Source organism: Rhinolophus ferrumequinum, chromosome 13 (genome assembly GCF_004115265.2).
Source record: "Rhinolophus ferrumequinum isolate MPI-CBG mRhiFer1 chromosome 13, mRhiFer1_v1.p, whole genome shotgun sequence".
NCBI lineage: Eukaryota > Metazoa > Chordata > Mammalia > Chiroptera > Rhinolophidae > Rhinolophus > Rhinolophus ferrumequinum.
The window spans coordinates 39,163,036-39,179,876 of NC_046296.1; the positions used below are offsets into that span (position 1 = coordinate 39,163,036).

Genomic DNA, 16,841 nt, shown 5'->3' on the forward strand with positions numbered 1-16,841 from the left:
GGCTCTCACATTGCTACATGTAATTTTCTCAAAGCAGGGACCACGACTGCTTTCCTTGGATCCCCGCATTGGATACAAAAAGGGCCCTGGGGCAGACAGAAATATAGACGATGCAACATGGCTTCCCCGTCTCAGGCAGTTTCCAAGTCTTAACATTAGTCTTTTCTTCCTTCACCTATCTTAGGGACAGTTGGCCTCCGTTGTCTCACAAAGATCAGTGCCAATGTTCATTTTCTGTAAATTATTTAATAAATACTTTGCTTTTACATCAGGGTAACCCATGATAAAGCCATAGGAAACAAGAGCCACCAGCAGTGGTAGGATCAGAATACTTTAATAAGATATCAGTGTCAAAATACATTTCCTTATAAAGTTAAGCTCCCATATAGTAACAATGTTGTCAGTAGGAATTCAACAAAATAATCATGTACATGAACTCGTTACGTTGATAGGTAAGGTTAATATTGAAGCTCGGAATATTTTTCAGAGTGTTTTAGTAAAACTGCAAGGGTCAAATACCCTTAATGCTGAGGCAACACACACAGGAATCAAACACCAGTATTTACATGTCAGTAGCCCTTCAAGTTCTATTGCCGTGTGTGGAACAAAGCTGTGGTGCTTAAGTAGGATTTGGGCAACACAGTGACTAGGTAATTAGATTTATCACTTAATTTCTTCTGAAATTTAAATTTTTTCATTTTGTTTTTGGCAATAAATCCATCCAGGCTTACCCAATTCTTGGCCTGCTGTGCATTGTGTGTGTGTTTCTAGAAACTTCTTCATTGTACCCATGACAGAAGAGTTCTGTGATTGGTATTTAAAAACCAAAAAGTATTGTCCCTCTTACCCAGTGAGTTAAAGTGCTCTGAGAACACTCTATTTCCAGTGCTTCCTACCTATACAAGTCACTTCAAGTGACAAACAGACCTGGGGGAGGGCCTAAGGCTGGGGCTGTGCTGGAGGTCTGCCTGCTGCTCACCAGCAGGAGGCGCTGCACCTCGGCCTTGCGGGGCGATCTGAGGGCAGGACAGGAGGAGGAAGGGGCACTGGGATGGTCAGGACTAGCTGCTCCTACTTTCTGCGCCCTCTAAGTCCAGCTCCATGTGCTCCGAGGTGGTAAGCTGGGAAGACATGGATTGGATCACTACGACATTTCTGAATCCTTACTTTCTTTCATGAATTCCCATCTAAACCATCTCATGGTAGTTCTGGAAATATCCAAATGTGCCACAGAAAGCCCATTAGTCACGTAGTTCAGTGTACTTGAAGGGCTAGCGACAGAACCTTAAGAAAAGTTAAAGCACTTCCTCTCCCTTAGATTTGCCCCACCCTCCCCCCCAACCCATGATGTGCCATCTGACCCTCTTGGCAGCAATAATAATATATACATACATACATAATACATACAGAACATGAGGAGAAGACAGCTCGCAATGCTCCCACTTGATTCCACATCTTTGATTGTTTGTCATGCGTATGGTATACCCCAAAAGCAAAAGCCAACAGCGAGGGACCTTGCGCAGTGTTAGTACAGGCCCGTGGAGGTACTGTACAATTCTGCAGTGTCAGCAACACCAGGAAAAAGAAAATTAACAGCTTAAAAAAGATCTTAAAGTGATTTTGTGAGCAGGATTCCATTTCCGTTTCTAAGTTTTAGATATTACAAAGTACCCATATATATGATAAACACTTAACCCAGATATAAATTTTTAAAAAAAAACCTCAGTTATGGTTTTGAATAATAATTAAAAAAAAAATTCACTGAATGTAGGGGAAAAACACCAAACAGTTTAGGAAAAGCCACACTGTGCAACTTTCACAGATAACCACATACACTGGAGTTCATCCTTCACATTTCTTTTTTTCCCCAAAAGTCATAAAAATTAGAGCAAAGAGTTGGATTTAAAAAAAAAAAAAAGACTGAAATTTACAATATGGTGCTTGGTTTTAAAAAAGAAAGGAGAAGGGCTGTGAGAGGGAGAGGCTACAAATCAAGCTTGGAAAGCGAAATTATTTGTTTCTCTTTGGCAACAACAACAAAATCTTTTTAGTTAAATGAAGCCAAAGCTTTCCCTACAGTAGAACAAACATACACCGAACTTGTTAGTATGACTATGTTTGTGTGTGTGTGAGAGAGAGAGAAAGGCCTATGAATAATATAAATTAGAAGTAACTGAAGTTGAGGGGGAAATCTTACAAAATTTAAGAATATTTTCATTGACAAAGTAAAACACAGAGGGTAAAACAATTGTGTATTTTAAAAATATGGATAATAAAATGAGCATCTTCCAAAAAAGGCCATTACTTGGTGACTTGGGCAAGTTTGCCAGGTAAGTACATCTTGTAAAAAGTGTGTTGGTGTTAGAAATACCTAGTTGCAAAAAAAGACATAGAGAGTGAAGCTGGCAGGATGGCATTGGCAGGGGTTCCTGCCTGGTAGAAGGCTCTAGTTCAAGTGGCCTGGTCCAGGGCTCTGAGGAGGTCCCCTCCTTGCAGGAGCGTGGAGCTTCCTGGTACAGGAACGTTCACCTCACAGTCATATCTGGTCAATTCTGGCAGCAGGTAGGGCTCAAACGAGGGCCCAAGCAGCCGGCTTGCCATTCCTGAAAGAATGATTGGCACCATATTTTAAAAATTCTAAGTCAAACATTTGGAAAACAGTCTATTTCTTAAGAGGCTAGCCAGGATGAGTAGGGCACATGCGGAGAGCAAGAGGCATTTTTCAGTTGTCATGACTTGGGGGAGTAGGTGGGGCAGCCCTAATATAACTCTGGTTCTTCAATGTTGTCTTTCCTCAGGGACCTACTCCATGCTTAGAGGGTGGACCCAGCAGAGAACGTGTCTGCCTCTGGACCCCTCTCACTAGGTGGGGTGCTAAGTCCCAGGGAAGAAAGGAAGTGCACAGTGTAGAAAGCAACAAGAGGAGGGTTTTGGGGGTTCGTGTGGAGGAAGACCCCATGAAGGCTTCCTGGCCTCAAAGGAGGAGACATCAGTAAGAGTGTGTGTCCACCATGCATTGGCAGCAGGGAGGAAAGGCCCAGTGGAGACAGGGAATTCTGAACCAGCTGCTGCCTGCGCACCCACTTGTATGTGTGCTGCACCATACACACGTGTGCATGAATATGTATACATGCATCTGAACAGACATACACATACAAATATGTGCACAAACATATATCCACATAGCAGCAGAGTGGTAAAGGGGAGTCTCACAGCACCGAAACCCCACTACCCTGGAAGGGAGGCTTAGGTACCCATAGGACAGCCTGGAAGCCCTTCATTGGGCCCCTCCCAGGTGCGGTACCCACTTTCTCTTCCCTTGGCTTATGAGCAGCACCCCGTCCCCGGGGCCCTCTTCCTCAGCCCTTTCCCAAGGTCCACACCTGCCTCCCCTACTCGACAGCGCTCCTTTGAGGTTGGGGGAGGGTCTCATGTCTCTCTGTAGCCCCCACTGTAGCAATGGACACTTACCACCCCTTTCTAATCCCCCCTTCTTTTACTTACTGTCAGAAATAATCCCTCTTGATTTCTATAGTTCAAGGAAACTTGTGGGTTCACAGAAGGAATATTAATGTTGGTTATCATTAGTGAACACACACCACACCAGAACTCAATACTTTGAATGCAAACTTCTCATTTAAATGCGTGGCTTGCTCTGTCCTCAAGCTGGTAAAGAGCAGAGCTGGAATTTAAGCCCAGGCTAAAGGGAGGCTCCAAAGCCTGGATTCTGAAGCACTGAACAGTAATTTGCCGCAAACCATACTGCTGAGGAAATTGCCCTCTTTTAGGGCAGGGGTCTGGTACATTCCACCACAACCATGAATTACGTATGTTTATGCTAAAGAGCAACTTTTTCATGACAACATCTATGTTTTACAGACGGTAATAGACAAAGGAGGACCAGGAGAGAAGATGGACATCAGGTGACTAACCCTCCCAGAAGGCACAGCAGGGTGAACCCCCTCAGAACTTTCCAGGACACCCTCCCAGCAGCACGTTCTCTGCTCAGTTCCTGGCTGAACTCAGAGTGATGCCTCCAATGGTTAACGGGGCATCAGGCAATATGGTAGCGTGAAGAACCGAGTAAAAGACACAGGGTAGCAGACTCTGGATCAAAAGAGCCCTAGACGTCACCTGATTGTTGGGAGGGTCCTTCTAAAGCCCTGTGGACAGACAGCCTTCCAGCCCCTGCTGCACTACTCCTAGGACAGAGGGTCACCCTTCTAAGGTAGTGGCTGTTCATGGCAGCAAGTCATCCTCGTGCTGAGCAGAGACCAGCTGCTTTGTGAGGTCCGTCTCCTGGCCCTTACCCTTTCACACACATCAGACTCTGGCAGGAGGTTCGAGTTCCTGAGCGCACCCACCTGACACCTTGTGAGCTGATGGCAGACTGTAGTCCTGGTACTGGAAGGCACAACACTGTGAGGGGAAGCCGCTCTTGGCGTGCTCCCTGGGGCTCACAGCCGATGGTGGCTGTGATGGTGGCAGGTGTCTCAGAGGCTGGCTCAGACCTCTCATGGGATTTTGGGTGAACTCATCTGAAAGATCAATGTTGCAGAGTGAGGGACAGTGCCGACCAGAAGGAGGAGAGAGACTGTGAAGCCCCAGCATTCCCACTTCCTTCACCAAAGGTGCTCAGAGCCACCAGAACGAGAGCCAGCTCCCGGGGGCCTCCAAGCCCAGAGATTTCTGATGCCATCATTTGAGCCAGAGTGGAAAGGGTAAGTTGGGTGTAGGGCAGGCAAGGCAGGTGGTGAGTGAGTGGAGGAACCAGGATAGACCCCCGAGTCCCTAGCCCTTCTGCCTGCAAATGCCCCGGTCCCCCAGCCCTGCTGCTCACCACTGGGTATGTCCGCACTCAGCAGTTTGTCAGGCATCGAAGGGCAGTTCCCACAGCCCCTGAGATTCTTCATCCTTTTCCACATCAAATGTGAAGTGCTGCTTCCTGGAGGGTCCCCCTGGGTGTGGAAAGGGCAGATGTAGAGAGGGGAGGGCTTGAGACAACCACATCTGCAGAGTGAGTCGGGGGTGGGGTGGGGTGGGGTATGCTCAGAGCAGCTGTGCCTGGAATGGGGCTGACACTTGCTGTCTATGAAAGGCCACCCCTCCCTGCTGCTCCTGCCACACGTCTGGGCCTCACAGCAGTGAGAGAGCAGCCAGCCAGCCTGGATCTCTGCTCTCAGCCCTGAGTCCCGCCCAGCTTGCCCCAAGGGCTGTGGAACCCACAATGGTACCCGTCAGGAGATGGCTCACCCCATTCATGTCTTGGAAGGCTTGCTCCTCATATTCCAGCTGTCGCTTCAGCTTCAGCTTGTTGGAGAGGGCTATCATGGCCGGGCTCATTGAGTCTGGGCCCTGAGGCCTGAAGCGCTTTGCAGACCTGCCAGGCCCAAGAGAGTGGGTCATGAGGGATTCTGGAGCCCCACGCCACCCAGTACCTTTACCCGATGTCAGGGCCCACAGAGGGCCTTTCCAGAACTAATACTTATGACTGTGGTGGCTCTAAGACCCAAAGGGCAGAGTCTCAGAGGAGGCGCATAGGCTTAGAAGGGGCCTGAGATTTGCCTCTGCTACCCTTCTCCAGCTTCCTCGGCCTGGTGAGATGCTGACAGTACATGTCACCTATACTTCTCTCCACACATCTCCAGCTGCCCGGCTGTACCCAGGCAGCCCTCAGGCCTGACCTCGTTTGCAGATGCCCAGCTAGGAAACATCAGGCTTTAGGAAGGTTTCTTCTGCCCCGTCTCCCCCTGCGCGGCTTGAAGAGCTCCCACTGAGGACCAGTGAGCCTGCTCTGTCAAGGGCAAGTGCCCCAGGGCAACGTAACCAATGGGCTCCGGGAGCTGGAGGCCATGTGCCAAACATTGTGCCTTAGCCCAGGGAGCTCCAGTGGTTAAAACGGGGCTCGTCTGGGAGATTTGAAGGAGCCAGGAGAAAGCAGGGCAGGAAAGGCAATGCCAGACCTTGAGCAGCCAAAAGGCAGAGGAGAGGCCTGGGCATCTTTTCGCTTTTGCCAACCAGGGCTTCATGAGAGAACTGAGGACATCATCTGTCAGGTAACTGTTTTGTGTTCTGTGGCTCAGGTAAGAAAGGCACTCTAAAGGGTGGTCTGATAAGAGAGACATCGGTGTTCAAGGCCTGGACAAGCCACTTCTTTCCCTTTTCCTGTCCTCAGTGCCCTCTCAGTCTCCTCTGGACCTGATACAAACGTGTCCCACCCACGGCCTCACAGACCTTGGGGTGATCCCCCCCGTAGCCTAAGCTCTTGGGCTTCTGCGAAGGGCTAACTGGAGGACCAGCCACCGTGGAGTGGGAGCTGGTGACGGGGCAGGAAGCCTGCCCCTCAGTGGGTGCTCATGCGTCCCTTCCCTGTTCAGCATGGACTTTGCTGAAGCAGCCAAGGGTCAGTGCCACTTACCTCTTCTTCAACATGGAAAGATGGTGCGAGGTGTCAGGGGGCTCCAACGGTGACGCCCCCGAGGCCTCAGTGTGCTGATTCCCAATAGGCCACTTCGAGGGCCTGAAATGTAAGGGTGGATCAGGGGGCCACTGTGTGTTGAATCTGCCCCCCAAAGAAGAGAGAGGGGTGTTGGCCTGGCCATAGCACAGTGGCAGGGATGCCTTGCTCCCGCCATCAAAGAAGATGGAGGACATGGGCTGGTGCTCAGCCTCTATATTCTTGCTTTCCAGCTGCTGCTGATACTTGTCCAGGAGGAAGGGGCCGTGAGAAGCCATAGGGGCCAGTGGCTGGAAGATGTTTGTCATGGTACTGAAGCAGTGCTGGGGGGTGAACTGAGGGTTCTCTGGCATGAGCCTCTCCTCTGGGCAGATGGGGCTTAGCTGGAAGTCTTCCCCATCCATGGGGATGTAGGGTGCCAGTGTCTCCAAGTCCAGCTCGTTGAAATCCATCTGAGGAGACATGGAGCAAAGACAAAGAGGCTCAGCAGTTGGCACTGCCTCACACACTACTCCATCTCAGCCCCCGCCCCCGCCCCTGCTAAGTCCTCACCCGGGCACAGCTCGACAGGGGCACGGCCTGTGGCTCTAAGGCCTTGATGGGCTCCCTGTGCCCACCGGGAGGAAACTCAGACTCCGCTTCTAGCCTTTCCATGTGGCTTACCCCTCTGCAGCCTGTGCCACGGGTCTCCACACCCCACTCAGTCATCCCTCCACGACCTACACTCGTGTCACTGCCCTCACCCAATCCGAAGTGCCCTCCTCTCTATCTCACAGGGCCCTGGCAAATCCCACCTCTTCCACAAAGGGTCCCTGTCTACTTTGGCTCACGATGACTCCCCCGTCCCTGTCCTCCTGTGAGGACTTAAGGCCTGTGGTACACACAGCGGCTCCTGGAGAGCCAAGGGCAGCTTTGTTCTCTCTTCCTCATATGCCCCGACATAGGCCTAGACAGTCAGTGCCCAGGGTACATCTGTGGATGGCTCATAGAGGGACAGATGGCCGCAGTGGCGGAGGGACTTTCATGCCAATCAGCGAGTCCTCAGAGACGGCCCCTTAGGTCCCCGGTAGCATGATGTGCCCCACCGAGAATACTCACAGGTAGAGGCAGTAAAAAGGTTCCACCTGCAGCGAAGGACACCCTCCCTTGGAGGATGCTGCTTAATGTATTAATAATTACAACTAAATGAAATGGTTAAAGAGCAGAGGCAGACAGTTATGATCAAGGGCTAACTAATAAATCCTATAGAAGTTCAGAGGAGAGAGAAGGGAGGGCTGAGAGTGAAGGGCTGAAACAGAGACAGTTTTGCAGAACAGCGGCAACTTGTGCCAAGCAGGATAAAGATTCAAGCTGAGGAGCAAGGTACACATTTGGATGAATAACACAGACTAAGCCAAACGGGAATTAATGGGTTTTCTGAAACGTACTCCCACCCCTCTACCACCTCAGCCTTATTTACAGTTTTTGCAAGAACATTTGGCCTTATGTAACAAATGCTTTCCTGAAAAGTTGTGTGTAAATGAAAATGTATGAATCAGATGTTATTTTTAAATGCATTTAAAAATAAAAGTTATTTCAAAGAATCCTAAGATGATTGTGTTTGTGAAGGGAGTAATTGTTCCTTATGCTTATAAATGTCTTATCCCTCTGGATGTACTGTTTATATGCTGGGCTTCCGTAAAGAAAGGTTCAGTCATAATGTTGGTTTCTGTGCACTAAGAAAGCTATCTCAGTAAGTGGGAGATAAATAAGGTGAGAGTTCAAAATGGCAGGCCTGGATTTGACATTCGTAAAGCAGTAGCAGTGGGAGAAGGGGACCGACACAGGCTCCAGTTCCCCGCCCCCTCCCTCATTTAGTGACAATGGCCTTGGCCAAGCAAGCATCCTCATTGTTCTCGGCAATCAAGGGACAAAACTGCAAGAATGGATATGAGGCGTCACTGCCACCAGCTGGCAGGCATGGCACACCACCCCTGCCTTCTCCATGGCCACCTACCTGGGTGCTGCATGGGTCCTTTGCCTCGGTATCCATGGCAAAGAGTTTTTCAATCACTTCAATCTTCAGATCATCATTCAGAGACGTGTAATAGTCTTCAGGGCTGTTGGGCTGGGGAACAGGAAGGAGGGTGACCACGTCAAGGGTATGGCAGTGGTTTTCCCGAAGTCCAAGGTGGAAGGGGAAATACATTCTTGGACCCACATATCAACTCCATTCCACTGAACAAGTACTTGTAGGGGCCACTCCCTACAATCTGTGTGAATTAGGTCAATTCATCAACCTCTCTGAGCCTCAGTCTCCTCCTCGGAAAATGAGCCTATCTTCAAGAGTAAACAGGATAAAGGCCAGGGCCTGCCAGTTCTAGAAACTGTACAGCTCTGTGCCCCAAGCAGGATGGTTACTGCCCTGCACAAGATGGAGCTGGGGCTCAAAGCTCTGTGCGACTCAGCCTCTGCCCTCAAGGAACTTATCATTTAGATGGCAGTGGGGATGGATACGGACAGCAAACAAACAGCTTGGATACCTGGCAGGCAGGTAAATGTCACCACCTCTTTAGGGGTCTTTAGGATAACTTGCGTAGGAGGAGAGCAGTATTTCTGTCTGGACTGTCCGGCCATCTGGCAGTGGTCAGAAGAAGGAAGCCACCCTTTCCAGGCCCTCATTCCAAGGGAGGCTTACCGTGGAGCAACTGCTGCTACTGGTGACACTGGGGCTGGTGTTCCCTGGGGCAGCCACCTGGGGCATGGTGAAGGCGGGCAGGCTCTGGGCCTCGCTCTGGGCACCGTGGCTCTTCAGTTCCTTGGCCCACGGTTGGCTCGGGAGGAGGATGGTCTCGCCATAGGCTGAGGACTCCTCGAAGCTCTGGTTCCCTGTGGAGACAAGGCCTGATTAACACCCACAACCACTGGGCTCAGCCCTGGGGCAGAGGGAGCACAAAGATGCACAAGAAATCCTCAAGGGTCTGGAAGTCATGACTGGGGCTAGGCCGTCAGCACTCTGAGGCTTAGCTGGGACAAAGGGGCTGCCTTTCAAGAGGACACCCCTCCTGTAGCATTTCATTTGCAGAGACTAAATGTATTAGGAGTGTTCTTCCTTGAAGAGCAATCCAGAATATAGATGAGGTGATGAGAGGAGAATTGGGAAATTTGCCTCAGGACTACCACAAGAGAAGGAAACTACAAGACCTCTCAACCCAGGACTGTTCTTTATGATTCTCTCAAGTTGCGAGTCTCGACCTCTCAAGAACACATCCAAAGGGGCCGAGACAGTTCAGAGAGAGCACACGGAGGTGCACCTGTTCCCCCAGCAGCCACGGCAAGGCTGTGGGTCACACACTGGGGAGGAAGGGGCCCCCAGGTATACACGAAGGGAGCTTCCAGCATGGGAGTGGGGTAGGACCTGATATCTCTGTCTGAGGCCACCAGGACTCAACGTTCCCATGGGACAGGCACACATTTTAAAGAAGTAGAACCTCTGAGGGCTAAATTTGGGCCAGAATCTTTTCTCCATCCAAGTTTCTGGAGTTATCTCTCCCAACATTATTTCATCCTACCCCTCTGCCTCAATAAGCAATTTGTGCCTCGAGGCCAGGTAGAGACCAGCCCTCTTTGTGGAATCGTGCCAGTGGCCTTGAAGCAGATCTCTTGCTGTCCTCCTCTCTCATCTCAGATTCCCACTGCCTGTGGGCCAGATGGGACTCCTCAGGGGGGGTTCCTCCATCACCCCACCTGGTTCAGCACTTTACGAGGTCAGAAATAGGAACATCTTACTCCGAAGTGAGGTGGGTGCATGTGTGGCACCCAGCACAGTCTGGCCACGAACAGATCCTGAGCAAGACTCAGGGAAGGGCCAGGGTAGCTCTGGTTAAGGAATAGCTGTAGTCAGGGTGGCCTGTTACAGTAAGAACCTCCCCCACCCAAAGAGGGTTCGATGGGCCCCGGCTCAGCTGAGAAGCACCCACCGAAATCCAGAGAAATGATGGTATCTCCCGCAGTGGGAGCCAGCTGGGCCAACTCCTCAGGCTCCTCCTTCAGCTTGGTGAACAGGAAGTTACTCTTCTCAGACATAGTCAACTCGCCACTGTTGTCGAAGATGCCGCTCATGGCCATCAGGTGCGGCTTGAACAGGGATTCCGTCTGGTCCATGGAGAATACCACGTCGTTCTTCTCAATCTCACTGAAGGGACAAGAGGGGGCTTCAGTCCAGTCACATTTTCTAGGAAAACCCATCTGCTCTCCAGATACATGGAAATGCGGTGGCTAAGCCTTTCGACCTAACACATGGGTATGGACACTGTGTGTCCGCATTTCGTAAAGAACCACGCAAGGGAAATTTGAGTTGAGGTCGGGGTGCGGAGATTGCCCTCTGACTATGTATCGTCTTGGATGCTATTTTATTATCAGACGCTGCACGGTGTATATGGGTTTGAAGATTTGTATTTCACCCGAGCAATGACTTTATTCAGCTTTCTCCCTAGGTGTGACAGAGTGAAGGTCTTACATCTTCTTTCCCAAAACACACATTTCTCTTCCCTTTCTCCCCATTCAGAAAATACTTGTTAAGTGACGACTATGTTCTATCTGCCTCCCTATGCGGGTCAGAGGCATGTCCTAGATGACACACCAGGGGGAAGGGGCAGAAAAAGCGCTGTCAAAGGGAAACCCCAAGCGTCACACTGTTCCTGAGACATCCACAAAGCCCTCTGGGTCATACGGGTCAGTCCTGCACAGAGCTCACAGAGAGCCCTCGGAGAAGCTGGGCAGCCCCTAGGCCTGCGTTCTCAGTCTGGGGAGCTCGGGCACCTCGCCCCCTGCCCACCCACTGGCCCTCGCACACTCACCTCAGGACGTAGTTCACACACATGATGCATTGGGGCTGCAGGTTACGAGGATTGTAGATGACCGTCCCCTGTGTCTCTAGCCACACGTAGCCGCCATGCTTTGCCAGCATCCGGTACTGGCCGCTCACCACCTGACCCTTGGTGCACACTAGGGAAGGAGAAATGGAGCCCGAGGTCAGGGAAGTGGGGGAGTAGAGACCCCACTGGGAGTGCCATCTGTGGGGAAACGGGGAAAGTGAGCTGGAAGGGCGCTTAGAGATCATCTCACCCAACTCTTCATGTTAAACACAGAGAAAGGAGGTCCAGAGGGGATTAAAGGACTTGCCCAAGGCTGTCCGCTGAGGGAGTGGCTCATTGCCAATCCCTTGAGAAGTGGTTCGCCAACCTGCTCAGCTGTAAAAGGAACCAAGAACAGCATTGGCCCCACTTTGCCCCTAGGGTTCAACGACAGGAAGCCCCCCCGCAGGGGATGCCAGGAAGAGCCTTGTCTGTGTGTCTGAGGGGAAGGGGGAGGATGTATTTGGAAACAGCTTGAAGAAAGCCCTCCTTAGGGCAGCCTTTGGTAGCAGACCCGCTACCAAGACTCACTTTACGAATAAATGCAGTTTTTTTAAAAAACCAATATCCTTGATTGCTTCAGGTCATCTGTTAGGCCTGCCACCTTAGAGCCACAGAAGGTTTGTGACTCATAGCAAAGGCAGAGTAGGCCCTTGGCCCCCAGCTGAGGCTGAAGAAGGGCTGGGCCCCCAGAAGCCTACACTCAGTCTCTTCAAAAGCTATGGTTAGTCCTTCCTGCTCCTCCTTCTCCCAGCTGCCCAGCTAGGCTGCCTACATATGACGTCTTTCCAATTCCAGATTGTTCTAAATGTTTGTTTAATATTTGTTTTTACTGTATAAAAGCATGGGGGAAGGGACCTCACATCCCAGCACCTCTTCTCCCCGAGTCTAGAATGTTCTATCTGCTCCCATTAAAAATGAATCTATGGAAAACTTACTCAACCCAACTCCAAAAAATCAAACGATCCAATTAAAAAATGGGCAGAGGACTTGAAGAGACATTTTTCTGAAAAGGACATACAGATGGCAAACAGACATATGAAGAAATGCTCAACCTCGCTAACCATCAGAGAAATGCAAATAAAAACTACAATGAGATACCACCTCACCCCAGTCAGAATGGCTATCATCAATAAATCAACAAACAACAAGTGCTGGCGCGGATGTGGAGAAAAGGGAACGCTTGTGCACTGTTGGTGGGATTGCAGACTGGTGCAACCGCTATGGAAAACAGTATGGAGGTATCTCAAAATTCTGAAAATGGAACTACCTTATGATCCAGTAATTCCACTCCTAGGTATCTATCCAGAGAAATCCAGAACTTCAATTCAAAAATCTCTATGCATTCCTATGTTTATTGCACCACTATACACAATAGCTAAGACATGGAAACAACCAAAATGCCCATCGGTAGATGACTGGATTAAGAAACTGTGGTACATTTATACAATGGAGTATTATGCAGCCATAAGGAAGAAAGAAATCTTACCATTTGTAACAACATGGATGGATCTAGAGAACATTATGTTAAGTGAAATAAGTCAGACAGAGAAAGATAAGTTCCATATGATCTCACTTATTTGCGGATTCTAAAGAAAAGAATAAGTGAATGAACTAATCAGAAACTGTTTGGGAGACAATGAGGAAAAACTGAGGGTTGCTAGATGGGCGGGGGGGGTGGGGGATGGGGGGGAGGGTGAGGGGATTGGAGGGCAGTCGGTGACCACAGGATGGCCACGGGGTTTGAAAATTAATCTGGGGAACGTAATTTGGTAGTTACCAGAGCGTAAGGGGGTTGGGGGGTGGGGGATGAGGGTGAGGGGGATCAAATGTACGGTGATGGAAGGGGAGCTGACTCTGGGTGGTGAACACACAGTGTGATTTATGGATGATGTGATACAGAATTGCACAACTGAAATCTATGTAATTCTACTAACAATTGTCACCCCAATAAATTAAAAAAAAAAAAATGAATCAATAAATCTCTTTAAATGAAAGTCTACTGATGTTAGAATTTCTGGTAGCTTTCCAAACTGCCCATTTACTTTCATTCTTTGGGAATTCATTCTTCAGAATCCCAACTCAGAAATCCCCAAATCACAGAGAATTATAAAGAAGCATGATGGAAGAATCAGGAAATCTTGCTAGTGTGGGGATTTTGAGTAAAGAACAATTACGCTTGGGTTTGGTTTCCTTGCCTGTAAAATGGGGTATTGACAATAATAATAATAATAGTAATGACAACAATTATCATTATTAGCTACGCAGTACACCACAGCTGTTTGTACTGAGGGCTCAATCTGCCTGGCTGGCTTATCAGGTACAAGATTGTTGACTGAACGTCACCGACAAATGCTATATAGGAAAAGCCACCTCTTCCCCAAAGTTACTATAATAATATGCATAACTCTCAGGCCCTGTCACATCTCCAGGTCACGTTTGTAGATAATGTCATAAGGGGCCCTGTGGGAGAACATCCAGATTCTCCTGGGAGGCTAGTGGGCCACCTCCCCATTCACCACCCCTGTGTGGTTCAGAAATGCAGCTCGGTTCACACTAATTTATGTCTTCTTGGTACATATTACCCTTCTCAAAAATGTAACAAGTACCTCCAAGGTACAGGAAATACCATAACTTCCAGGTCTATAGTGTTTTCCACGGTTCAAAACTGTTTCAAGACTAATTCATGTCTGCAAAGCAATAATAAGAGTGCTTGGCACACAAAGCATCAATAAAGACTGTTAGTGTTACCGTCACCTCACTTAGGACACAAGAACACTATGAGGTAGCTTATTATTCTTGTTTTACACCTGAAGAAACTGAAGCTCAGAACTATTGAATGATTTGCTGCAAGGCCCTCATCAGTGGAAACAGTAGACAAGATTATAGTCCAAAGTAAAGACTCCTAGTCTAAGCTTGTTTTGGTTAGGTTTTCATTTTTTTAAAACCAACTTCAGTGAGGTTTAATTTATCTTCAATAAAAAAGGCACCCATTTAAAACATACAGCTCAATGAGTTTTGACAAATGTATACACCCTTGTAACTATCACCACAATCAAAGGAATGGGACTTTTCCATCAACGCCCACCCCCCGAATTCCTTATGCCTCTTGACAGTCAATCCCGATCCCAGGCAATCAGTGCTGTGTTTTCTGTTACTCTATATGGAAATGCTCTTTTCTCCATTTGCATATAAGTGGAATCATGCAAGACTATGTACTCTTGTGTTTGGCTTCTTTGCACTCAGCATGTTTTCCAGAGTCTTCATGTTGTTGCAGGGATTCATGGTTTGTTCCTTTTCATAGCTAAGTGGTATTCCATTGTATGGATGTACCGTAACTAGTTTATCCATTCACCTGTCAACGGATGTTTGTTTTCAGTGTTCGGTTATTATGACTAAAGTTGCTATAAACATTTGTGTACACATGTTTCCACAGACATGTATTTTCATTTCTCGTGGGCGCAGCTAGGAGTGCAATGGCTGGATCATATGTTAAGTATATGTTTACTTTTAAGTTATTTTCCCAAGTTATTTTAAGTTATTTCCCAAGTCGTTGTATTATCCTAATCTTTAAAAAAAAAAATATCTATTGGGATGCTGTGCTATCAGGAGGCTAGAGATCACCTTCTTTTAACATGAGGAAAACAAGGCCAGAGGGATTGTGACCTGTTTAACATCACCCAGGACGATAGCGACTCAGTCTGGGCAAGACAATAGTCTTGTGGCTCCTAGTCCAGCTTTCTCTGACTACATTTTCCTGAGCAACAATTCACTGGAAATACTAAATTTGCTGTTGCCTCTGTCTAGAACCATCATGGACTCTTCGGCCAAAGAAATAACTTCTGTCCTCCCTGACTTCACTTTATCTGCACCACTGAGGCTTCCCTGCTGCAGTGAAATGATTCTTGCACAATTTCAAGTGGCTGGAGTTAACTTATTTAGACGGTTCTTAATGCAGACAAAATTCAGGGCTTTTATTCTTCTTGATTAAACAGTGCAGTGAGCAAAGGTTTTAACTGCATTTCTAGCGATTGCAGGCGAGGGCCTGCTGTCAGTAGAATATAATTATGCCTCCCTTCTAATCATCTGCTCATTAATGCTAGCCTTGGTCAGGGGCCTGCTACTTGGTAGATAGGCTTTTTATGGCCTTTAATCTTGTTTTCCTAAGAGCACATAATGTCCTCACACAACAAAGAGAAACCAACCCCTCCCCTCTGAGAGTAACAACAGTATAAATTACTAATCCATTTGGAAATGATGGCTTTCAATTATCTAAATCTGGTTTGAGGGCTGAACTTCCCCAGCAATTTCAACAGTAAATGTTCACAGGCTAAGACATACATACGTGCCGAAATTCGGGACGCTGGTGTGTCAACGTAGACCAGCCTCAAACCTGGGCCTCCAGCTATTACACAGCATGAGTGTGGGTCTGTGGTGCAACTGTATTTGCACAAATCCAATGAGAGGGAGAGTGAGAAAGAAGGAAGGAGGGAGAGGCAGGCGCGAGGGCAGGGGACGCTTTTGTTTTAGCCGGCATTAACCCAATTTCCAACCCATGAAGATCTCCCTTTTCTGGGTTTGGGTTTGCTGGTTAGGTACAGGCCTCTAAGCTGACAGCTGCTTTACTTGGTTCCACCAGGGGAAGAAGGGAGCCTGTGATTTCTGTCTGGGCTGTGAATTACCTTGAAGTGCGCCTAATGCTTAAATACACAGATTCAATAAAAAATGTCATTTTCCCTGGAGTCAGCAGGAAACTTATGTGACAAATTTTTATCCCAGCTTGTTTTTAGGAACCAAAGCTTTTCTAAGGAGAAGAAAGAAAAAAAAAATCCTTTATATAGAGAGCAGTCATCATTTTTGTTTCCTTGGAAAGGAGTTTCCTCCAGTTTCCCATCCCAGAAGACAAAGTATAATACTGTCGTCAAAGAATTCCCAGAAACTTTTACTGTTGTCCCTGCTTTGACTTCACCTTTGGCTGAGAAGAAAAGCTGGACTTTCCCCCTATTTTACATCTAAAGGAGGGAAGGGCCAGAAAGCCCAGCTCTGGGGAATCAGTGGGGCAGCTGGGCTGGAGCCCAGGTCCCTAAGTCCCTGTGTTACGATGACTTTGGGATCAGGAACAGTCACGGACCAGAAGAGCACAGGGAGCAACAAAGTGAAAGCTGGAAGCACATCCTATAATTTCAAAACTGGGGCAGGGTCACCCCCAGTCTTGCGGGCTGGACACACAACACCTCCGCCTCCCTCCCCCACCTCTGGGTCCCTAAATGTGGCTGAATTGAGATTGTTTATTATATATTTATTTATTTGCCAGACAGCAACTTCTCAGTGAGAAACTTCTCTGAGATATCATCAAAGGGCCTTGTTTGTGGCATGGTCAGATCAACCCCAAAAGTCATGAGGAAGAAGCAGAGAAACCAGTTAGAAAGAGAAGACCTCACTCCATTAGAGACTATTAACAGTGCTCACATACAGCTCATGGGGTTGCT

General features: G+C 48.3%; 1 protein-coding gene across 1 annotated transcript in view; it reads right to left on the reverse strand.

Annotated features, from left to right (window-relative positions):
* Positions 1-317: 317 nt before the first annotated feature.
* The window catches only part of EPAS1 (endothelial PAS domain protein 1), an 85,054-nt gene continuing 68,530 nt past the window's right edge, over positions 318-16,841 (reverse strand). The window contains exons 8-16 of the mRNA XM_033125564.1: positions 11,296-11,443; positions 10,417-10,631; positions 9,135-9,325; positions 8,454-8,564; positions 6,419-6,909; positions 5,254-5,380; positions 4,841-4,958; positions 4,365-4,538; positions 318-2,603 (exon numbers count right to left, since the gene is read on the reverse strand). Of these exons, the coding sequence (XP_032981455.1) occupies positions 2,452-2,603; positions 4,365-4,538; positions 4,841-4,958; positions 5,254-5,380; positions 6,419-6,909; positions 8,454-8,564; positions 9,135-9,325; positions 10,417-10,631; positions 11,296-11,443 (1,727 nt within the window). The 3' untranslated portion in view covers positions 318-2,451. The remainder of the gene's footprint in view (positions 2,604-4,364; positions 4,539-4,840; positions 4,959-5,253; positions 5,381-6,418; positions 6,910-8,453; positions 8,565-9,134; positions 9,326-10,416; positions 10,632-11,295; positions 11,444-16,841) is intronic.